The sequence below is a fragment of the Pyrgilauda ruficollis genome, unplaced genomic scaffold, assembly GCF_017590135.1.
Source record: "Pyrgilauda ruficollis isolate IOZ18807 unplaced genomic scaffold, ASM1759013v1 scaffold72, whole genome shotgun sequence".
NCBI lineage: Eukaryota > Metazoa > Chordata > Aves > Passeriformes > Passeridae > Pyrgilauda > Pyrgilauda ruficollis.
The window spans coordinates 574732-596367 of record NW_024529044.1 but is presented as its reverse complement, the minus strand read 5'-3'; the positions used below and the strand labels follow the sequence as shown (position 1 = coordinate 596367).

Genomic DNA, 21636 nt, shown 5'->3' with positions numbered 1-21636 from the left:
GCACCCCACTGCACCCCATTGCACCCTGCTGCACCCCATTACACCCCGCTGCACCCTGTGGCACCCCATTACATCCTGCTGCACCCCATTGTACTCCGCTGCACCCCATTACACTTTCCGTGGGGTGGGAGGGGACTGCTGCACCCCACTGCACCCCATTGCACCCTGCTGCACCCCATTACACCCCGCTGCACCCTGTGGCACCCCATTACATCCTGCTGCACCCCATTGTACTCCGCTGCACCCCATTACACTCCATTGCATCCCACTGCACCCCACTGCACCCCCATTACACCCCGCTGCACCCCATTACACTCCATTGCATCCCACTGCACCCTGCTGCACCTCACGGCATTTGGCATCCCCCCTTTTCCCCCGTGTCCCTTCTGCTCCCGTTTGCCAGGGCTGGGTGTGAGGCCGTGGCGGGTGTCCCTGGAGCTGTGGCCTGTCTGCTGCCACCACGCCATGGCCACCAGCCCCCAGCAGTCCCCTGCCGCGGGTCTGGCTGGGTGAGGGCGGTGATCCCTGGCTCCGGGGCCGCCGTTCTGGGGGGTGCACGGAGCTGGCCGTTCTCAGCCTGTGCTGAGGAAGGCCAGGGGACGGCATGGCTTCGGTGCCAGGGGAACCTCCCTCCTGCTGGCAGAGTGGGAGGCAGAGCCTGGGAAAGGAGGGCAGGATGTGCTGGGGGCCCTGGTTTCTCTTGAGAGTCCTGGGGTGCTTCAGGCTGCACTCAGCCAGCCCTGTGTCCCGATGTCCCTTGTGTCCTGGTGTCCCTCATGTCCTGGTGCTCCCTGAACTCCAGTGCTCCAGAAGCTGCTGCTGCAGGTGCATCCGACCTGGATTTGGGATAATTTGGCATCTGAGATGATGCCACACTTCCCATCGCCATGGCTGTGGGCAGTGGGAGGAAAGGTGCCAGTAGGCCATGGCAGTGGTGGTGCCCTTGCCCATGACCTGGTCATGGCTCCCAGGTCTCTGGTTGTGCAGGTGGGGAAACTGAGGCAGGACCAGCTGGATCTCACTGGCCTGTTGTCTTCTTTGGGAACCTCCAGTTCCCGAGCAGAGGGGTAGCTCAGCTGACGGTCCCCTCGGATGGGCTCCTGTCCCCGTGCTCTGCTCCCCGTTGCCGTTCAAAGGCTCTTTTCAGTGAGTCATTTTCTCTTTTGCTGTCCCACTATCCAGGGAAAATGGTGACGTTGGCGGTACAAAGTGTGTTCACCATGGAAACCAGCTGAAAGGGGGGGCACGCAGCCCCCCGCTCCTCCCAGGTTCGGCTTTGCATCCCGAGCCTCAGAAGATGGCTCTGGAGCTCCTTCCCGGCTCTCTGGCATGGCTGGGCTGTGCCAAGGCCCGTGGGGCCATGCCGGGAGCCAGGGTGCCCTGTGCCCCCCCCGCGTGGTGCTGGGCAGTGCCTGGGGAGCAGCGGGTGCTGCCGGTGCCCACCAGGGCAGCAGAAACTTCCCCAGCCCTGTTGCCCTTGAGGTGCCAGTCTCAAGGACACAGGGGAGCCCGCTCTGGAGCTCCGGAGCAGGGCAGTGTGGCCAGGGCACAGGGACAGGGATGCTCGTGGGCCACGTGCTGGAGCCACGTGTGTGCCACGAGCATCCCTGGCACCAGCTTGGTGACCCAAGGGGCACCATGGCACTGGCAGGGGTCTGTGCCAGGCTCATGGCTGAGCACAGGGCACCGGTCCCAGCCAGGCACTGCAGGGCTGTGGGGGTCTCCGGTGACCGGCTCCGCTGGCAGTGCCATGACCTTCCGGCTGCTCCCACCACAACGGCGCCGGTTGTTAGGGCAAGCTCTGGGCAGAATAGTAATGTGGCAGCTGCAGCTGGCAGCGGGGCCTGCTGGGGATGGGCAGCTGTGACACAGCCACCTCCACTGCCACCGTGTGCCCTGCCACCCCATGGGGCACCGCACAGCTGGAGTGGGGTGGCAGGTGCTGGGATTTGGGGTGTGCTGGTGCCCCGAGGATGCGGTGCCCAGCCAGTGCAGCCGTGTCCCTTCCCCATGCCCCGTGACCCTTCCCTGGTGCCCCCAGCCCTGACCACCTCGTGTCCCCACAGACGGCACCCCCCTTAGTGAGCTCTCCTGGTCCTCCTCGCTGGCTGTTGTGGCCGTTTCCTTCTCGGGGCTCTTCACCTTCATCTTCCTCATGTTGGCCTGTCTGTGCTGCAAGAAGGGGGACATTGGCTTCAAGGTGAGCTGAGGGGCCGGGAGGGGTTCCCAGGCCACGGTGGGGGGCTCTTCCCAGGGACTCAGTGAGGGATGGAGGTGTCTGGAGGCTCTTGGTGCAGAATTCTCCACCCCAGCGCCAGGGCTGGATGTGTCCTGGCTCAGGATAGCAGCACTTGGAGGGAAAGGTTCAGCCCCTTGCTGCCTGCTGGGGCTGCGAGGCTCAGCACACTGGGGGTTGGATCCTGGATCCCAGCTCCACAGAGCGTGGATCTATGGGATTCAGGATCCTTGGGGTCGTATCCTGACCCATCCGTGCTCCCGGCTCCGTACGGGACCAGGCCACGCCACGGTTAAGGGCCCGGTCCCACCCGCACGCCCCCGAGGGTGGGAGGCACCCTGACCTCACAGGCACAGAATGTGCCGAGAAAACGCTTTTTCCCTAATTGCTGAGATTTTTGTGGAGGCTTGTGGCGCCCGCGGCGGGAGGGGGTCAGGCTGGGGGGGACACGCCGGGTGTTGTGTAACGTCCCACACCGCCGGAGCACCTCGCCGTGCCGGGGGGGACAGTGACCCCCTGGTGCCCCCGCACTCGTATTTATGTGCGAGCGGCCGGGCCGGTGTCCGCGCATGGCCCGCGGTGGCACATGGCACACGGTGCGGTGCTGGGGGTGTCGGCAGCGCCATGAGGCACAGCCTGGCACGGTGAGATGCTCACCGTCACCTACCTGCTCGCCCGGGCGGCTTTTGGGAGCCGGGGGCTGCCGGGGTGGCACAGACAGGTAATGGGATGGCTGGTGGGGAGGGTGTGCCTTCTCCGAGTGCGGGCAGGGTTGCGTGCAGGGAGGGGGAATTTTTGGGCCCCCATGAGCCTGTTGGGGCAGAGGGGTGTGTGGGGCACTAGAGCAGTGGGGAGCCCGTGGGGTCAGTTGTCTGTACTCGGTGTGTCACCCCCCTGCACCCTGAACCAGGAGTTTGAGAACGCCGAGGGGGACGACTACGTGACAGAGCTGTCGGCCCAGGGCTCGCCTGCCCCCCAGCATGGCCCCGAGGTCTATGTCCTGCCCCTCACCAAGGTGTCCCTGCCCATGGCCAAGCAGCCGGGGCGTTCAGGTAAGCCTGGGCAGGGCAGGACCCCTGCATGCCACGGCTGGGGTCTCATCACTGGGCACGGGGTGACGTGGGGATGCTGGGTGTCCCCTGCCGTGGAGGGACAGCTCCAGCAGAGCCGTAGCAAGGGACAGGCAGCCGAGGTCCCTGGGGAGCGCTGCAGGGTCCCCCTGTGCGAGGGTCCCTTGTCCCTGCCTCCACGCACTTGTGTGTCCCAGCCCAGGGGAGCAGCACCGGGGTGGGACAGGACACGGCCACCCTGAACGGCGACTTCCACGAGTCCTGGTCCCATGTAAACAAGGCCCTGAGTAGGAGAGGAATGTGGGGGGCGCCTGGTTGTGCCCCCTCCCACCCCGTGTCACTCCCTGCCCAAAGAATGGCCACAGTGGGGGGGGCAGAAAGGACCAACAATGGCCCCATTGCTGCCTGCCCTTGGCACGGGCTCCCGAGGGGCCGGACTGTGCCGGGGGGGCCGGGAAGGGGCTAAATGCCAGCGCTGTGCCGGGCTCAGCTCTGCACACCCTGCGGAGGAGAAGGGGCAAGGAGCCAGCTCTGCTGCCATCCTGCTCGGGGACACTGATACCCCACATCCCCCGGTCGTGGGAGGATGCCTGGAGACGAGGATGCCTGGGATGCAGGATTCCTGGGGATGGATGCTCCGGAGCATCCTGGGGTGGCAGAAGGCCTGGCACCAGGTGGCACGGTGAGGACAGCAGGGCTTGGCTGGGACTGGTGGGGAGCACAGGCAGATGGGCAGGGGGATGTGTGGGCAGGGGGACACGCGGGCAGCTGGATGGGCTCTGTTACAGTGCAGCTCCTCAAGTCGGCGGACCTGGGGCGGCAGAGCCTGCTGTACCTGAAGGAGATCGGGCATGGCTGGTTTGGCAAGGTGAGCCCAGGGCCAGGGACCCCTGGACACCCCACCCCGGTGGGATGTGGGGCTCCGGCTGTGCCAGGTGGGTTTGGGGTGCGGATGGAGGAATGAGCCTGTCCCTCACACCAGGTGTTCCTGGGGGAGGTGAACTCGGGCATCAGCAGCACCCAGGTGGTGGTGAAGGAGCTGAAGGCTAGTGCCAGTGTGCAGGACCAGATGCAGTTCCTGGAAGAAGCACAGCCCTACAGGTACCTTTGGGGTCACTCCACAGTGCTGGCAGAGAGGATGCTGTGGCATGGGGGCAGATCTACTCCGTGCCACCTTCAGCTGCCGGGCAGAGCCGTGGCTGCCCCTTGCTCTGGGGCATCACAGTTCTGTCCCTACATCGTGGCAGGACCGGGGCTGTGAGGGGCCACAGCCATGCCACGGGGCAGCAGTGAAGTCATGGGCAGAGCTGGGCCAAGCAGGGGGGGCACAGGGCTGCTCCTGCCCCAGCACAGCTGAACAAATGTCCCTTTGTGACACATCCCGGGCGCTGGGACGCGCTGGTACCCACTCCCGGCAGCCCCTGTGGCAGCCCCGGTGCAGGCAGGACGATGGCTCCTGGGGGACTGCAGCCATTCCCCTGGCACAGGAAGGGTGATGGTTCTGGGGGGCTGCCATCGCCCCTCCCACACCAGTCCCGGCACAGGCAGGGCAGCGGTGCACAAACGCCCTCGTTGCTGTGCCCACGCAGAGCCCTCCAGCACACCAACCTGCTGCAGTGCCTGGCCCAGTGCGCCGAGGTCACCCCGTACCTGCTGGTGATGGAGTTCTGCCCGCTGGTGAGTCCCTGTGCCCGCTGCCCGTGGTGCCCCCTGGGCGCTGGGCACGAGGGTGACAGTGGCATTGCCCGCAGGGTGACCTGAAGGGGTACCTGCGGAGCTGCCGGGGGGCCGAGGCCATGACCCCGGACCTGCTGACACTGCAGAGGATGGCATGCGAGGTGGCCTGCGGCGTCCTGCACCTGCACAGGAACAACTACATCCACAGGTAGGCTGTCCTGCATTCCGGGGGGAGCTGGGGAGCCGTGCGGGGTCTGCATGGGGGTGGGTTCCCGAGGTGCCAGTGCTCCTGCCCCACCACTGCTCCTCCTGCCCAACAATATCCTGGTGCTGAGTGAGTTGCAGATGGAGACTCCAGCATCAGTGATTTTGTTGAGGAGGGGGCGTGCTGCCGTCGGGGGCCACCGGAGTGTCCCCACCCAAGCCTGGCTCTGCAGGTGGGTCCCCACGAGGGTGCTCGAGCTGTGGGAGGGGGACATGGGGCCCCCAGAGGGACTGCCTTAGGGCAGCGCAGCCTTGCTGGTCCCTGCTGCAGCAGGGGTCCTGCCTGTGCCCGGCTGCATGACCCGCCCTGAGCCGGGGCAGCCGCCCAGGAGCCCGGCCCCGTGCCAGGGCTCACGTTGCCCGGGAACAGCCGCCTTCTGCTTGGCTCGGCGTGTGACGGATGGACGGACGGACAGCGGTGCAGCTGGGGCCGGGCAGGCATTCCTGCTGTGCACTGAGAGCCGCGTTATGGGCACGCCCGGAGCCGGGCGGAGAACAGCCCCGCCGCCGCACGGCCGCCCCAGCCGGGTTCCCGGTGGGTGCTCCCCGAGCTCTCGGTGCCGGTGACAGCTCCGGGTTTGCTTGGCAGCGACCTGGCCCTGCGGAACTGCCTCCTCACCGCCGACCTCACCGTGAAGATCGGGGACTACGGGCTCTCGCACTGCAAGTACAAAGTAAGGCTGGTTGGAGGGAAGAGGGGGCTGGGGCTGTGTGCTGGGATCCCGCGGTACCCCCACGCACACCCACCCTGGCACAAACCCCACTGAGCCTTCCCCCACCCTCACGCACACATCTCCCCTTCCCCAGCGGTGTTGGGGCACCCCTGTGTTTGCTGGGGTTCAGGGGGGTTCAGACCACCCTGTGAGGGACCTTTAGTGCCACCCGGTGTGCCCTGGCACCCACCCAATGGGGTGACACTGCCTGGGCTGGTCCAGACATGCCCCTCTGCCAGGCACAGGACCCTGCAGGCAGCTGCCAGCACAGCCCGGGGTTGCCCACCCGTCCATTTGCGTCTCTGTCCTTCTCCAGTTTGCCCACAGCTCCTGCAGAGCTGGGACTGCCGAACTGGGGGTCTGGAGGGGCTCGGCTGGGGGAGCAGAGGGGCAGAGGGGGGGAGGAGGGGAGGCAACAGAGGACAGTAGGTGCCAGGAGCAGTGCAGGACAGGCCGGGGGCAGATGTGGGGGAACAAGGGGCATAGGGGGCAGCGATGGTGGGGGGTGGCAGTGCTGGTCCCTGACGCCATGGATTGACGTTCTCTTCTCGTACTGACCCTGCACACTTGGCAGGATGACTACTTCGTGACGGCCGACCAGCTGTGGGTGCCGCTGCGCTGGATCGCGCCCGAGCTCATTGATGAGGTGCACGGCAACCTGCTCGTGGTGGACCAGACCAAGGCCAGCAACGTCTGGTGAGCGGCTCTGGGGGGCACAGGGGGCTGCAGCCTCATGGGATGCATCGGGGTGGTTTTGGGGTCGACAGTCCGGGGCAGGGTGGGGTCTCCCTGCACCCCCAGCATGGCGCCATGCCCGCAGGTCGCTGGGCGTCACCATCTGGGAGCTGTTTGAGCTGGGCAGCCAGCCCTACGACCACTACTCTGACCGCCAAGTGCTGGCCTACGCCATCAAGGAGCAGCAGCTGAAGCTGCCCAAGCCCCAGCTGAAGCTGTCGCTGTCGGAGCGCTGGTGAGGAGCCCGAGGTGCCCCCTTCCCCTGCCCCGTGGCATGGGCGGGGGCCGGGCTGACGCTGGCCGCTCCCCATGGCAGGTACGAGGTGATGCAGTTCTGCTGGCTGCAGCCCGAGCAGCGTCCCACGGCCGAGGAGGTGCACCTGCTGCTGTCCTACCTGTGCGCCAAGGGGGCCACGGAGGCTGAGGAGGACTTTGAGAAGCGCTGGAATTCCATGAAGCCCAACGGCAGCGCCAGCGGCAGCCACCACGGCCCCGAGCTCTCGTCCTTCCCACTGCTGGAGCAGTTCTCGGCTGACGGGTTCCCCTCGGACGGGGACGACATCCTCACTGTCATGGAGACCAGCCATGGCCTCAACTTCGAGTATAAGTGGGAGCACACCAAGACTGAGCACTTCCAGGCCCCCCTGGGGTGCCTGAGCCCCAGCAGCGCTGCCCGCTACCACGACCTCTATTACCCGGCCACGACGGCAGGGCTCAGCCTGGGGGTGTCCCCATCCTGCTACGAGTGCAAGGCATCCGGCTGCCCCGGGGTGCCGGCGCCCGGTGTGGTGCCCATCCTGGGTGCCCACAGCCCCTCTCTGGGCAGCGAGTACTACATCCGCATCGAGGGTCCCGGCGAGGGCAGCGCCGAGCTGGACTACGCCATGTGCACCTACAGCCCTGTGGGCGAGCGGGGGGCCCTGCGGCCCCCGGCCTGCTGGACAGCCCAGGGCGGCCGCAGCGGCGGCACCTACGACTCGGAGTCGGGCAGCCCCACAGTGTCCCTGAGCATGGAGCCGCTGCTGGGCCACGCACCCGCGGCCGAGGGCTCCTGGGAGTGCGCCGAGTACTACCCCTACCCCTGCCCCGGGCAGGAGCCGCGGGGCTACGAGCCGTCCCCCAGCCACGGGGCCGAGGGGTACCTGCTGGAGGAGGAGCCCCCCCAGCCGGGCAGCCAGGACTGGCCCGTCCCCGCCTTTCAGTCCGGTGTCTTTGCCGACCCGCTGGGCGTCTCGCCGTCGGGGAACTGCGCCTACAGCCCCCCGGGGTACGGGGGCACAGCGGGCCCGAGCGGGGCCCCGCCGGACTGCGTGGCGCTGGAGCTGGGCGAGGAGAGCCCCCCCAGCGCCCCCCCCCCCGCCGGTGCCAGCCCCCCGCCTCAGCGCCACCCGTGGGCCTCCAACAGCTCCTCCAACAACAACATCGGCAGCGGCAGCCCCCGCGAGCCCCCGGCCGGCGACAGCTGGTGCTACCGCCGCATGATCACCTTCCGCGGGCTCATGGCCAAGCCGCTGGGCACGGTGCCCCGCGGCCAGCCCCAGCTCGGGGGGTCCCCGCCGGGACACGACTTCCTCCGCCCGCGGCAGGATCAGCCCCCCGCCATGGCCGGCGGCTCCTCCTCCCCGTGCCGCTCGCCCTCCCCGCGGCGGCAGGCCTGGCACGGCCGTGACTCATCACCCTGCGGGCCCGCGCAGCCCGGCACGCTGGCGGAGAGCCCCGCCGCGCCCTGGGGCCCCGCCGCAGCCCCGCCACCTGCGCCGGGGGCCCCGCGCGATGCCCACCCTGAGGAGAGCTCGGCCGGGGACAGCCCTGCCCGCAGCCCGCTGCCCCCCGCCGCCGCGGGGCCGGGGGAAGCCGCCTCCCCCATGGCTGGCACGGCCGCCCCGAGCCCCGGCCCCCCCGGCGAGCCCGGCGCGGACGGCGCCCAGCCCACAGCGGAGCCCGCCGAGGCGCCCGCGGAGGCCGTGGCCGAGAGCGGCGCCTGTGCCGCCAGCGACGCCGACCGGACGCCGGACAAGACCTTCTCCAGCAGCAGCTTCCCCAGCGTGGACGAGGGCAGCGACGAGGACACGGCCGAGCTGACCTCCGGCGTCTTCACCGACTTCTCCGGGGAATACACGGAGCGGGCGGAGGCGGCCCCGGCGCTCAGGTCCCTGCAGAAGCAGGTGGGGACGCCGGACTCGCTGGAGTCGTTGGACATCCCCTCCACGGCCAGCTCCTGCGAGGTGCTCAGCCCCGGCGCCTTCGCGCCCGCCGGCCAGGCCCGGGCCCTCGACAGCGGCTACGACACCGAGAACAACGAGTCCCCCGAGTTCGTGCTCAAGGAGCCCCACGAGTCCCGAGAGCCCGAGGCCTTCAGCCAGCTGGGCAAGCCTCCCCCGGGGCTGCCGGGGGGCGAGGGCGAGGCTGCGGCCCCCGAAACGCGGCTGCCCAGCGGCCCGGGGGCCGAGCTGGCCGGCCTGGCCGAGAAGAGCCCGTACCGCGACTCTGCCTATTTCTCCGACTGCGACGCCGAGGCCGAGCGTGGCCACAAGGACGAGGGGGACAGCGATGGGTCCCGCACCCCGGAGGCAGAGGAGGGTCCCCGCTCCCCTTTGCAGGACATAGGGCGAGGAGAGGACCCGCTGCACCCGCCGGGGGCACCCGGCAGCCCCCCGGCAGCACCTAGCGTCGCAGTGCCCACGCCAGCGGCTGTGGCTTTGGAGGGGGACTGGGTGGCGACAGGGGCCGGGAGCTCACCGGAGCAGGTGCCTGGCACCGAGCAGAGCCCCGCTGGCACGGGGCTGGTGCCGGGCAGCCCCCCGCACCCTGACACAGACACCTGTCCCCCGGGCTCTGTGACCCCCAAGACTTTCCTCTTGACCCCGGTGCCAGTGAGCCCTGGGGAGCCATCAGCTTTTGGAGGGACCTGCGTGTCCGAGGGCGTCCCTGGACTTGGGGGGGCCACAGTGGGGGACAAACAGACTGTGACCCCCGCGCTGGGGCTTGGGGAGCGGGGGCTGTCCCTGGAGGGCACCAGGGCGGGCGATGCGCCAGGGGGTCCCAGCACTCTGGTCCCCGGGGGCGAATCACTGCCGGGTCTCTCCCCGGCCCCGGCTGCCCCCGAGCGCCGCGAGGAGCCAGAGGAGGAGGAGGAGGACACAGAAGACAGCGACGAGTCGGATGAGGAGCTGCGCTGCTACAACATCCAGGAGCAGAGCGAGGAGAGCGAGGAGGAGCCGGCGGCCGTGCCCATCGTGGTGGCCGAGAGCCAGAGCAGCCGGAACCTGCGCAGCCTCCTCAAGATGCCCAGCCTGCTGTCCGAGTCCTTCTGCGAGGACCTGGAGCGCAAGAAAAAGGCCGTCTCCTTCTACGACGATGTGACCATCTACCTCTTCGACCAGGTGGGTGCCCTGGGGGACAGGGCCAGCTACTGGGAATGGCTCCATGCCATTTTGGAAGTAGGAGCTGTCTACAGCCAAGCCCCCACTGAGGTTTCTTCCTGTTTCCCCATCCTCAGGAAAGCCCCACGCGGGAGCTGGCTGAGCAGAGCTTCCCAGAGCCCACCCTGCCTTCGGGGCAGCCCCCCTCGCCTTCGGGGCAGCCCCCTGCCAGTGGCAGCCCCCCCAGCCCCACGGATAGGCTCGGAGCTTCCGATGACTCTTCAGACGGCAACGCCTCGGAAGAGAGTAAGAGACCAGGAGCTCTTGGGGCTGGGATTGTGGGGTGGTGGCAGCAGTTATGGGATCATGAAGAGGCAATTATAGGGTCATGGGGACAGCAGTTATGGCATGATGGAGGGCCACTTATGGGGTGATGGGGTTAGAGGTTGTGGGGCTCACAGTGGGCTCAGCCCCCTCACTTTGTATCCCAGGCGGTGGTTTTGAGTGGGATGACGACTTCCCACTGATGCCAGTGAAGCAGTCCCTGGTGGCCTCGCTGCCGGGGACGCCAGCAGAGCCCCCCGCGGCCGTGCCCGCCCTGGTGCCGGCGCAGAAACAGGTGCTGCCCATCCAGTTCTCCCGGTTCACGGTCTCACCTGCCCCGGTGTCCCGGTTCTCCATCACCCACGTCTCCGACTCGGACATGGACTCCATAGGAGGTGAGTCCCCCTCGGGATGCTGCTCTGTGGGTGCCCAGAGCGGCCGTGTCCCAGTGCCATCCACGCTGTGAGCCACGGGACACCGTGTCCCTGTGTCCCATGGGGACGCTGGCCCCTGCGAAGGGCTGGATGTCCCGTGGGGGTACGGGATCCTCTCATGGCTCTCTCCGCTCGTTGCAGGCAGCAGCGAAGACGGTGACCGGGAGTGAGCCTGCCGGGACACAGCCGGCATTGCCCTGGCACCGGGGCGGCGCGGGCCGGCGGGGCCGGCGCGGGGGCCGCCCGTGGGCTCCCAGACCCCGCTCGGCAGTTTTTAGGCAGATTTTATCGCAAGGAACTCGTTTGCTGCTTCGAGTGGGAGCGGGGCCGGCGCGGCCCCCGCGGGGCCAGGCGGTGGGTGACGGTGACGCCGTGCGCGTGTGCGGGTGGCTGTGAGCGTGCGTGTAAAATAGACACTTATATATATATATATACATATATATATATATATAAATTATAGCGTTTCAAGGGTAGTGCCCTGACCTTGCTAACATTTGCGGAGTGTCCTCCCCAGTGAAGTTCCTTCCCCCTTGGCTTCTTGCCTATATATGCTCCCCGAGGCAGTTTGTCCCCACACCCCTTCTCCCCCGGGCTGTCCCCCTCCCTGTGCCCTGTGCTCAGTCTTGCACCTTGTGGCAGCTTGGCTGTCCCACAGCGGCCCCATGGCTGCCCCAGAGGCACTCCACAACATTCCTGACCAAGGGGCCACTGGCTGCTGCCAGTCTGGATGTCACTTCCTGTGCCAGGGGTGCCACCAGCTACCCAGAGTGGTCCCCATGGCTTTGGAGCTCCCCTCCCTTGGTTTGCAGGGATCAGTCCCAGCTGGGGACCCTGAGGACTGCTGGGACCCTTGCCCATTGTAGTGGGGAGCAGCATGTGGAGGGCTGGTTGTGGAGGGAGTATCCCCCACCGGGACCCGCCAACCTGACTATTTTTGTATTTAAACAAAATTATTAAAAAAGCCCAACCCCAACCCCACCCCAAAACCAAAACTTGCTGTTGACTGAACCCCCACATTGATGCGATTTTAAGTTATTGCTGCCAAAGAGACTTATTGGGGAGGGGGGGGAGGGGGGCGCGCTCGTGGTTCTTTGTTCTGTTTTGGGTTTTGTTTGTTTCTTTCTTTGTTTTGTTTTTATTCTAAAATTCATTCGAGGCTTAGGATAATTGTGCAATTCCAGCTTCCGGAAGGAAATAGAAGTAAGCGGAGCTGAGCGAAACCTTGAATTCAGGGCTGGTTCCTTTTGGGCTCTATAGACCAAACCCTGAGGTGAGAAATGTCCCCCCTGAGCCCCTGCCCCTGTCCTGGCTCCTGTGTAGAGGGATGAGGGACACTGCACAGACAGCATCCACGTGGGATGGGGCTGGTGTCGGATTCTGCTCCATGCCACAGAGTGATCCCACCCTGGCCTGGACACAGCTCTGGCACCAGGACCCATGGGATGAGCCTGTCCCCAGCCCAGCCTGGCACCAGTGCTGGCAGGTGTCCCCATACTCACCCACCCTTCTCCCATCCTCTCCCATAGCCAGCCCAGCCTGGAGCTGTGTCCCAGCTGGAGTGCCCTCGGTGCTCAGGGTGCTTTTGTGGGGGCCAGGGGCTGTTCCCCAGCCCAGGACCCTGGGGGACCCCAACATCAGCCCCAGGGTGGCCATGCCACCCCATACCCCCACTGCTGGTTCCTCCTCCCTACTATGCAGTTAGTGCTTATTTGTTTTATTTGAGCCCCCACCTGGCCTGTAACATCCCACCCCAATTCTCCCAAGCTTTTTTCCTTATCCTTTACAACAGGGGGGGCCATCCCCTTCCCTGACCAGGGGTGCAGCACCCAGGGCTGCTGCCCACACAGGACTGGGATGCTCCCAGGATTCCCTTCCGTCAGTACCCACCCTACTACCCCCTGATCCCCCCCTTCCCTGCACCCCCCAACACTGGGAGGGGGGGGTTGCTCAGCCCCTGGCACCCAGGGGTGCTGGTGCAGCCCCCACCCCACACCCCAGGTTTGGTCTATGGCGCCGCAGGTCCCGGCCCCGGAGGGCGGATAAGGACAGAGCTGTGGCTTGGGTAACTTTTTTAATAGAAAGGCTCTTCTTACATGGTCTATTTTCTCAATACGGGTCATAATTGCTGTATTTTTTATCAGTGCTGATTTCCATACAGCTCCCAGCATGTGTGTCAAATCTCATCGGGCCAATAATAAAGTTTTTAAAATATCTTAAGTTGTTTCCTGCCCCGATCATTGCCCAGCACCCAGGATGGAGTCAGCTCAGGAGGGCCCTGGCCACGCTCCAGGGCCAGGCAGGAGTCTCTGGCCAGGGGAAATGCTGCAGCAGGGAGGGCTGGGGGAGGTTAAATTGCTCATAAATTACGTTTTCTCATAAAAAATTATTGCAGGTTACGTCTTACAGGTGCCACCGAGCCAGGAGTGCAGCGAAGCCCCTGGGGGCTGGCTGGAGCCAGGGTGGCAGCTTGGGGGGCCCAGGGGACAGCCCCTGGCACGGGGATGGAAGAGGACACTGCAGTGGCCAAGGGGACCCCAGGCCTGTCCCCAGCTCGGGCTGTGACCACCAGCCCTCCCACCCACTGTCCCACCCCCCAGCAGAGCCCTTTCCCTCGCCCCTGCCCCATCCACCCCCCACCCATCTGCTCCAGCCCTGGGAGAGGAAGAGGAGGCACATCATGGAGCTGGGAGCCCTCGTGCAGAGCCGGAGCCTGGGCAGTCACAGGAGAAGCTGTTCTGCAGCAGAGCTGGAAAACCCATCAGAGGGAGAGATGAGCCACCATGTCCGACTGGGACCGAGCTCCCTGGGCTGGGGACACTGTGCCCTGCCCAGTGCCCAGCCAAGCAGCCACTGCCCGGGCTGTGGGGACCAGGACATGCTGCACCAGTGAGCAGAAAGTGCAAAAGGAGAAATACAATGGAAAAAGCAAAAACTCTGTTTGGATTCAAGCCTTCACCCATGGGAGACACAGTTCCTGCCTGGAAACTCTCTTCTCCCTGTTTTTGAGCAAGGATGTGACCCTGGTCACTCAGGAGCTGCGGGAAGGGCTGCGGGAGCCTCCTTACTTGTGGGCACCCCCAGCAGTAAGCTTAGCAAGTGTGTGTATATATATTTATATATATTTATCTCTATCTCTCTCTCTCATGCAGCCCTAGGAATAGAGGAAGAGCAATCAGCCAAGCAAGAGGTCTGGATGAGAGCTCCTGTCTGCAGGGAGCAGGGGCACACCAAGGCTCGCTCACACACTGCCCTCTCCTCCACAAGTGGTTTTTTCCTAGCTTATATTTTACAGCAGTACCGTGATTCCCTACAGTATCCCGAGCCCTGGCACAGCAGGAGCTCTGGGACCGGAGCTGACCCCGTCCCAGCGGGGGCTGCAGTGCTGGCACCCACTGCCCTGTCCCAGCCCGGAGCATGGCCTGGGCACCTGGGGTCTGGTGGGAGCCTGGGCGCTGCCTGTGCCACCCACCATGCCTTGGCTTGCACGGGGTGTCCCGGTGTCCTGCCTGGCCTGGGGGTCCCTCCTGTCTGGGCAGGGAGAGCAGGGGCACCGTGTTCTCTCTGCCTTGCTGCCCCTTTGGAGCACTGTGAGCCCACGGAGAGTTGTTCTCCAGCTGAGCCCATTTCCCCACCCGCAGCAAGCTGCTGCTGGGCCTGGGAGCCACCCCGGCTCTGGGACACGCTGCCCTGACTCCAGGAAGTGCCACCACACTCAGCACAGGCACAGGACAGGTGACATGGCAGCGCTGTGACCCCCTGCCACCGAGGGAGTCTAGAGAAGAGAGAACTAGGGCACTAGCTTGAGCCTTTGGCTTTCAAAGCAGCAGGATTAATAATTTCGGCCTAGAAATGGAGTCCTGGGAAGCTGGACATGCAGCAGCGAGGAGGAGGATGAGGAGGGTGAGGAGGTGGCGAGTGCCACGCGGGCGCCAGCGCTCCCGGATCAGCTGATGAGCGGGGCCGAGCGGTCGTTTGTCACCGTTGGCTTCAGCTGGACGTTGGCAAAAGGGTTCCTGTGCAGGAAGAGGAAGGAAGAGTTAACAGGGTGTGGAGGCCTGGAGAGGACAGGGCACCGGCACAGCGAGCGGTGACTGGCAAGACCCCGGGACCAGCAGCATTTGGGAAGGACTTAAACTGGAAAAGCTCTGCCTTGTGGAGCCCCCGTCCAAGCTGCCCCCACTCCTTGAGCTGCCTCCACTCCTCAGCTGCCCCCACAACTCTGCTCCTCTCCCAGCTAAGCCGCGGTGGGTCAGAGATGAGCCAAGTGCAGCTGCAGGGGGATGTTCTCCTACCTCACTCTCCTTCAGCCTAAAGCTGGGGATGCCACTGGGAGCCAGGGCTGATGAAGCTGCTCCAGCCTCCTCCAAGGCTGCACTCCAACAGTTCCCACAGATGGGAGCACTGCAGGATCACCCAGCCCTGGAGCAGGGGGTTATGGCTTCACTCCTGGCCAAGGGCAGAGCTGGTAGCTCCCTGCAGAGCCCTTGTGCTGCCTCTGGGGAAGTTAAATCCAAGAGGAAGAGTGTGGGAGACTAAGGACACTTTGATGAGCTTGTCAGAGACCAGGGCCCAGACAGGCTGACCTTGGGTTTCACCTACCTGGGGTGTCCCCAGCACCCTCCTGCTGCCATTGTCACCTGGCCAGGACAGGGTGCAAGGACTGCCTTGGCACGGGGAGCATCCTTACCCCTTCTCCAGGAGGTCCCCTCTGTCCTTTCCCAGCAGGAGTTAATTTCTGGGGGGTGTGGGCAGCTTTGGGGGTCCCTCTAGCTGCCTGGGGAGCCACCAAGCACCCCCGGTCCTCCCTGCAGCCCCTCTGTCTCATCTGCCCACTGCCCCCAGCCCTCTCAGGAGCCACACAATCCTTCTGTCCCCAGTGGGAGCAATGGCCACAGCCCCCCACGCCAGGTCCCACAGCTGGGCCTCTGGCCGGTCACTCACCGTGGGGGCACAGCCCTGCTACCCCTGACGTGGGTTCAGGTAAAGTGCCGTGGTTACCGTGTGCACCCTGCACCGAGCAGCTTTGGGATGTCCCCAGAAGCTTTGGGATGTCCCCAGAAGCTTTGGGATGTCCCCAGACATCTCCCAGAGCAGAAAGGAAGATGCTGGGACCTGCACCCTTCTGGGACAGGCACTCACTGTCAGCCCCAGGCCCCATCTCTGCCATCCCTCACCTCTCCACGTTTGCTTTTTCTTTCCTTAAAAGATAAATGACTTTTGCTTAAAAATAGGGTAATTAATTTCACACCTAATTAATGCAGCTGCTTAGATCACTTTCCTTCCCAAGATGCCAAAATAGATTCTCAGGACTGGAGGGAGAGGAAAAGTTGCTTTGATGAGTCACCCGGGGCTCATTTAACTCTTTCTGTACTGGCAGAGAAGAGCCACTGGGATGGAGTCTGCAGCTCCAGGGAAAGCAGCTCATGGATCAAAGAGAAATGGGGAAGGGACTTTCCAGGCTCTGCAGTGCCAGCGAGGAGGGTCTCGACTCCTGGGGAGGCTCCTGCATCCCGTCCCTGGGGCCAGGACCAGGAGGCTCCTGGGTCGAGTCTACAACAATAAAAGCTGCTCAAAAAACTTGCGGTTAGTGCGGACGTGCCCCGCGCCGCTGGACAGGGCTGGGGCCAGCGGCGGCCACCGGACACCTACAACCAAAGAGCTGGTCACGGGGAGCGGGGCAGCACGAGCAGCAGGAGCAGCTCAGCATCCCGGCAAGCGCAGCCGCGGCAGCGGGGCGAGCAGCAGAGGCAGCCGGGGAGCCCCGGAGCTCGGGGACAAGCGGTGACGGAGGGAGGGGACGCGCTCGGCCGGTGCAGCGGGAAGCAGAGCGGTGGCACCGTCCCCGCGCAGCCCCGCGGCGTCACCCGCTGCCCAGCGCACCCAGGGCTCGGCCCCGCAACACCGTCACTTACTAACTACGGGCAAGGGCACCTCAAAACCTGGCCACTTCAACATCGGGGCTGCAAGGGAAACAGAAGGCAGGTTGGAGGACGCTGGGACGCTTGATGGGAACAGAAGGTCGTGGTTAAGGAGAGACTTAAGGCCATGAGCCGGTGGCCACCTGGCCCGAGAGCCCGCTGGCCACCCCACACGCAGCGCCGGCAGGCAGAGGAAACAGGAGGAAAAAGAAGAAAAAGGAGGAAAAGTCGTATTTATTGAGTTGCTGGTGCTGTGAGGAGGGGAAGGAAGGGCACGGCCAGCCGGGAGCTGTGGGAGTGCAGCGGCTGGGCACGGCGGGGGCTGCGGAAGGGAGGGGGCGGCTTCCTTCCCCCCGTGCCGGCCATCGCCGCTTTCCCACCGTCGGGAAAGTGCAGCTGGAGCCTTGGCATGCGGGAGCAGGAGCAGCATCACCCCTCAGATGCTCAGGGAGGGGACCCGGCTCTAAAGCAGCTGTCGCTGCTCCCGCTCAGCGAAGCTGTTTAGTGCCGGCAGGGCTGAGCGCGCACAGGCAGCGTCCCCAGGGACGGAGCAGGGAACAAAAACACAGCCTGGGAATGCGCGGTGGGCGATGCAGGCGGTGAGGGCAGCACGCAGGCACGGCAGCCGAAAAAGACACCGAGGCCCAGCTCAATGCAATAAATAAAACTTTTATTCAAACAATAACTCAGTACAGGGCACAATTCTCTCTGGCTTTTAAAAAAAGGTTTTTCAGCACTTTACAATCTCCACACAGGCTTTGCTCGGCTGGGTTTGTGGTTTTTTGTTTTTTTTCTTCCCCCCTCTACATTCAGTCATTCATCGTGAAATATCCTGGGTTAAAAATCCTTAGCAAAATTCAGACATCGATGCAGGAGGGGCTCAGAACAGTGTGCCCACAGGCGAGGAGATAATCCAAAAACTGGTCCGGGGTGGGGGGGTCTATTGCCAGCAATGTCCCAGTAAACAGGCAATGTCAGAGGTCTTAAAAATCACATCAGAAAAAAGCGTGAACAGCTTTGCAGTGGAGACGGCCACGGGCACTGGGAGGGCTACGGCCAGGCCAGTGCGGAGCGGGACCCCAGTGCGGGGTGGGAGCCCCCTGGACACTGCCTTGCTCAAGCCTGGTTTGGGCATGCGAGCAGTCCTTGGAGCCCCAGCCCTAGCGTGAGGTAACAATACCTTGCTACAAAAAATATATATATATATATTTATAAAACAACCAGGAGTAACCCTTCGGGGGGGTTCCCACAGCCGGCGGGACCCCAGCCCAGAAGCAGCCCTTTCCCCGGGGCGGGAGCTCTGTGCCATCCGCTTCTCCCAAAGTCACCGCGGTGGGATGGAAGCGGATCAGGCCGAGGGGGAGGCGCGGGGACGCTGCTCCCCCTCCGGGAACGGCATCCCGGGCGCGGGCATCCCGGATGCTCAGTAACAGTACGGACACCAGAGGCCATGCATATGTGATCCAGTCTGGGAGTTTGGTCCAGGCTCGTGCGGGGCGGCCGGCGCGGCCCCTGGGGGGGACAGTGCATCGCTAACATCACACGGGAGGACAAACACCGGGTCCCACTAAGTGACAACTGCGCCTGGGCTGTGAGCACAGACCTGGCAGCAGTTTCTGCTCCAAAAAGGCTTCAGAAACAAGGGCACTGTGAACACCAGGGAGGGGTGAGAAGCACCATGGTTTCCTTGAAGATCACAAGAGTTTCAAATCCAAAAGAAGTAGAGAAAGAGAAACGAAAGGGAAGGAAAAAAAAAGGGGGGGGAAAGAAGCAGAAAGCTCTTCCAAGCAGCAAGGGGCCGCTGCGAGCCCAGGTGTCCTCACACCGTTGATACCAAACTGCCACTGCCGCTGCGGAACAAAGCACAGAGATGCCAGAGTGGCCGCGGGGCAGCACCGAGCTCACGGCACCGCAGGACCCATCACTGCCGGGCAGCAAGCTCCACCCAGCTACGGGCTTGGGCTCAGCCCCAGGAGCGAGACGGGGCAGCTCCGAGGCAGAGGGGATGGAGAAGGTGCTGGGGAAAGGCCCCGGAGCGTGGGCTCTGCGTGGCTTCCCTACCCCGGCGTGAGCCCGGAGGAGGCTGGGAGATGCGACTCTCTGGAGGAGCACGAGCTTGGGGACACCAGGCTGGCCCTGGGACCTGCCCTCCCTGGGTCCTCCCACTCTCACAGATGAGACCTGGCCCCATCCCAGCCACTGCCAGTCCCCGGGGAGCCCATGCAGGGACCCCTGTGGGGACACAGCCCCACGGCTTCGCCCACAGCCAACACCAACAGTTCGCAGGGAATGTGACAGGAAGGTGACATCTTACCTGTTGACAGACCTTGTCCCGTAGTCATCAAGACCCTGAGGAGAAGAGAGGAGGAAGGACAGTGAGGAACATGTGGGCTGTGCCTGCTCAGGTGCCACCAGAGGGTCACATGAACAAACCAAAGTGCATCAGGACCCAGGGCCAAGAGCTGATGCATTTGGAGAGGAAAGGGAGATATGGAGATGATTGGAGTGGGATTCAGACAGCAGGGAGTGAAGTTCCACCACTCCCTGTAGGATTTATCTGGCCAGACATGGAAAAGCAACTGCTGGGAGAGAGCCCTGCTCTGCTCTGCCCAGCTCCTCTGAGGAACAGCTTTGGCTGCTGCTGAGACTGTTGGAAAGGGGCTGCACGACTGAGAGACACCAGTGAAATGTTCTGTGGAAAGAGGGGTTGCCTGTATTCACTCCCACCAGAAACCCACAGGGTTTTGGACCATTTTCTCCTTGAGCCGGTGCTGAGAAGGCTTTGCAGGGACTGAGGGGCAAGTGGGGATCAGGCCTGGAGAACGTCCCTCAAGGACATCCCTTCTTGAGCAAGGGCCTGCCCTGGGATACGACTGGAGCCGCTCTGCTCTCCATGACAAACACGGAGAAAACTCCAGGAAAGAGGAAGGCTCTGGCCTCTGAGCTGGCCATGCACCAGCAACCAGAGACCCACATTCCCACGTTCCCAGGAATGCTCCCAGTCCCAGCAGCAAATCCTGCTCAAAAACTCCAGCAAAAAAGCAAGAAGTGGGGTTGTGCTTCCACCCCACTCCCTACAGAGAGGACCAGATCCCATCTGACGTGTCCTGTGGAAGGGTCAGTGCTGACTGCCATTCTCTCTCCCTCCTCATCCTCTCCCCTCTACCAGCACATGATGCCAGCGTGGCTCATCCCCTCATTGTGGTGGGACAGCTCCCCTACACCAGTAGCTCCTGGGTTAGGCTGATCCCATCTGCTGTGTATCCTCCCTGGCTTGTTATCCAAGAAGCCCTGGGCTTGCTTTGGACATCGGAATCCTGTCCAGGATCTGCCCCAGTGTCCCCACAGGACTGTCACCGGCTTGAAGTGGCACATGCCAGAGAAAACACTTCCAGCTGCCTGTGAGCAGCCTGTTTCTGGTGGGAGACTCCCATGGAGTCGGCAAGTGTTGTCCTTTGGGGGTTTACGGGGCCATTTTGTGCCACTGCCCCCCGTGCCTTGCCTGCTCCTCCCCATCCATGGGCTCCCTGCATCCCTTCACCCCAGCAGAGGTGCTGGGCAGGAGCAGGGTCCAGGCAAGGCACGCAGATCACCAGGCACAAAACAGCCAATTTCCATAAATCCCAAGGGAAACATTGCAAGCGTCGGACTTACAGCTGTCGACCTAATGTAAGGCTTGTAGTGAGCGGAGGGTGCTTGGCAGAGGCCACTGGAATAGTCTTTAATTGCACACCCATAGGGCATTAGGTAGTCCTAAAACAACGAACAGAGGTTGGAGAGCCGCCCTCGGCACCCTCAGGCATCCGCCGCACGCCGGGACCGGGAACGCTCCCGCTCATCCCCTCCCAGTGGGACAGGGAGCTGAGACCCCCGGGCAGCACGGCAGGGACTGTGCCCAGGGAGCTGCTCCAGCATCCCCCAGTGCTCAAACACCCCCATGGAGTGGGAGAAGCCGGCGGGAGAGGCTCACCTGGGAGAAGGCGGGCACGGCCACGCTGTACGGCCGCTGCTTGAAGGTGTTGCCGCCCTGTGCCGGGAAGGCCTGCGAGGCCATGCCGTAGTCCGGCGGCGGGATGGAGATGTCATCCTTGTCCAGCAGGTTGCCAGTGCTGCTGCTCTTTCCTTGCTGCAGGCTGGGGGGGGCCCAGAGCAGAGGTGTCAGCTCCATGCAGATACCCCCAGACCACCCATCCGCTCATGGAAAAGCCACCCAGAGCCAGCAACCACCCTGCTGTGCTGCTATTCCTAAGGAGAGTTCCTAAGGAATACCTAACTCCCAAGGACACAGACTCCCTGTCACCCCACACGACGCTCCTACCTGGTGTGGACCCGCTCGCTGCCATCATTGTCAAGGACCCGTGTGTAGGAGAAAGGAAACCAGCCCCTCCTGAAAGGCAAAGGCGGGGATGAAGCCAAAGCCAGGTTTGACCATGGAGGGCCCAGAGGAGGCTGCTCCCGGGGACACGCAGCACACTCACATTTTGGTTTTCTCACTCTCTCCGTAGTGCCAGCCGTCCCGGGCCTCGGGCACCAGCAGTGTGATGAGGTCCCCCTCCTTGAAGCTCAGGAGGGTGCTGTTATCCCCGGCAGCGTGCGAGAAAATCGCCTGCACCCTCGTCCTGCCGTTCCTCTCGAGCCCGGCGGCCATGGAGCTGGAGCGTGGCAGTGTCTTGTTTTCAGCTGAGGGAACAGACACTAGTGGGTGCCCCAAATTCTTCATCCCAAGGCCATCCCCAGGCACAGGGTCCCCATCTCTCCTTACTTCAGTCCAGGTCACACTACAACCTTCAATGTGACTCACACCTTCCCCCTCACCAAACAGGATCAAGCTCTCAGCATCACCCACCAGCCACGGCAAAGGGAGCAGGTTCCCTGTGCCACATTCCACAAGGTTTTCCTCCTG

General features: G+C 63.9%; 2 protein-coding genes across 3 annotated transcripts in view; one reads left to right on the top strand and one right to left on the bottom strand.

Moving 5' to 3' along the window:
• Positions 1-2085: 2085 nt before the first annotated feature.
• Positions 2086-11098, top strand: AATK (apoptosis associated tyrosine kinase). 2 transcript variants are annotated; one of them, XM_041485879.1, is made up of 13 exons: positions 2086-2200; positions 3147-3288; positions 4095-4174; positions 4289-4407; positions 4896-4983; positions 5058-5191; positions 5837-5921; positions 6535-6656; positions 6781-6930; positions 7012-10078; positions 10195-10363; positions 10549-10776; positions 10957-11098. In XM_041485879.1, the coding sequence occupies exons 1-13, from the start codon at positions 2156-2158 to the stop codon at positions 10983-10985; spliced, it is 4458 nt and encodes a 1485-aa protein (XP_041341813.1). In that variant the 5' UTR covers positions 2086-2155; the 3' UTR covers positions 10986-11098. The 2 variants fall into 2 exon arrangements, with proteins under 2 accessions (XP_041341813.1, XP_041341812.1); XM_041485878.1 differs by lacking the exon at positions 2086-2200 and adding an exon at positions 2775-2957.
• Positions 11099-14697: 3599 nt separating this feature from the next.
• The window catches only part of BAIAP2 (BAR/IMD domain containing adaptor protein 2), a 33700-nt gene continuing 26761 nt past the window's right edge, over positions 14698-21636 (bottom strand). Inside the window, exons 8-12 of the mRNA XM_041485674.1 lie at positions 21212-21413; positions 21052-21120; positions 20704-20866; positions 19048-19082; positions 14698-14828 (exon numbers count right to left, since the gene is read on the bottom strand). Of these exons, the coding sequence (XP_041341608.1) occupies positions 14759-14828; positions 19048-19082; positions 20704-20866; positions 21052-21120; positions 21212-21413 (539 nt within the window). The 3' untranslated portion in view covers positions 14698-14758. The remainder of the gene's footprint in view (positions 14829-19047; positions 19083-20703; positions 20867-21051; positions 21121-21211; positions 21414-21636) is intronic.

What these genes read in the sequence shown, in the direction of transcription:
- AATK (XM_041485878.1), top strand. Translation starts at nt 2,886, where the DNA reads ATGCTCACCGTCACCTACCTGCTCGCCCGGGCGGCTTTTGGGAGCCGG. An exon ending in CAAGCAGCCGGGGCGTTCAG is followed by an intron (nt 3,289 to 4,094) that starts GTAAGCCTGGGC and finishes GCTCTGTTACAG; the next exon opens with TGCAGCTCCTCAAGTCGGCG. An exon ending in AGGAACAACTACATCCACAG is followed by an intron (nt 5,192 to 5,836) that starts GTAGGCTGTCCT and finishes TTTGCTTGGCAG; the next exon opens with CGACCTGGCCCTGCGGAACT.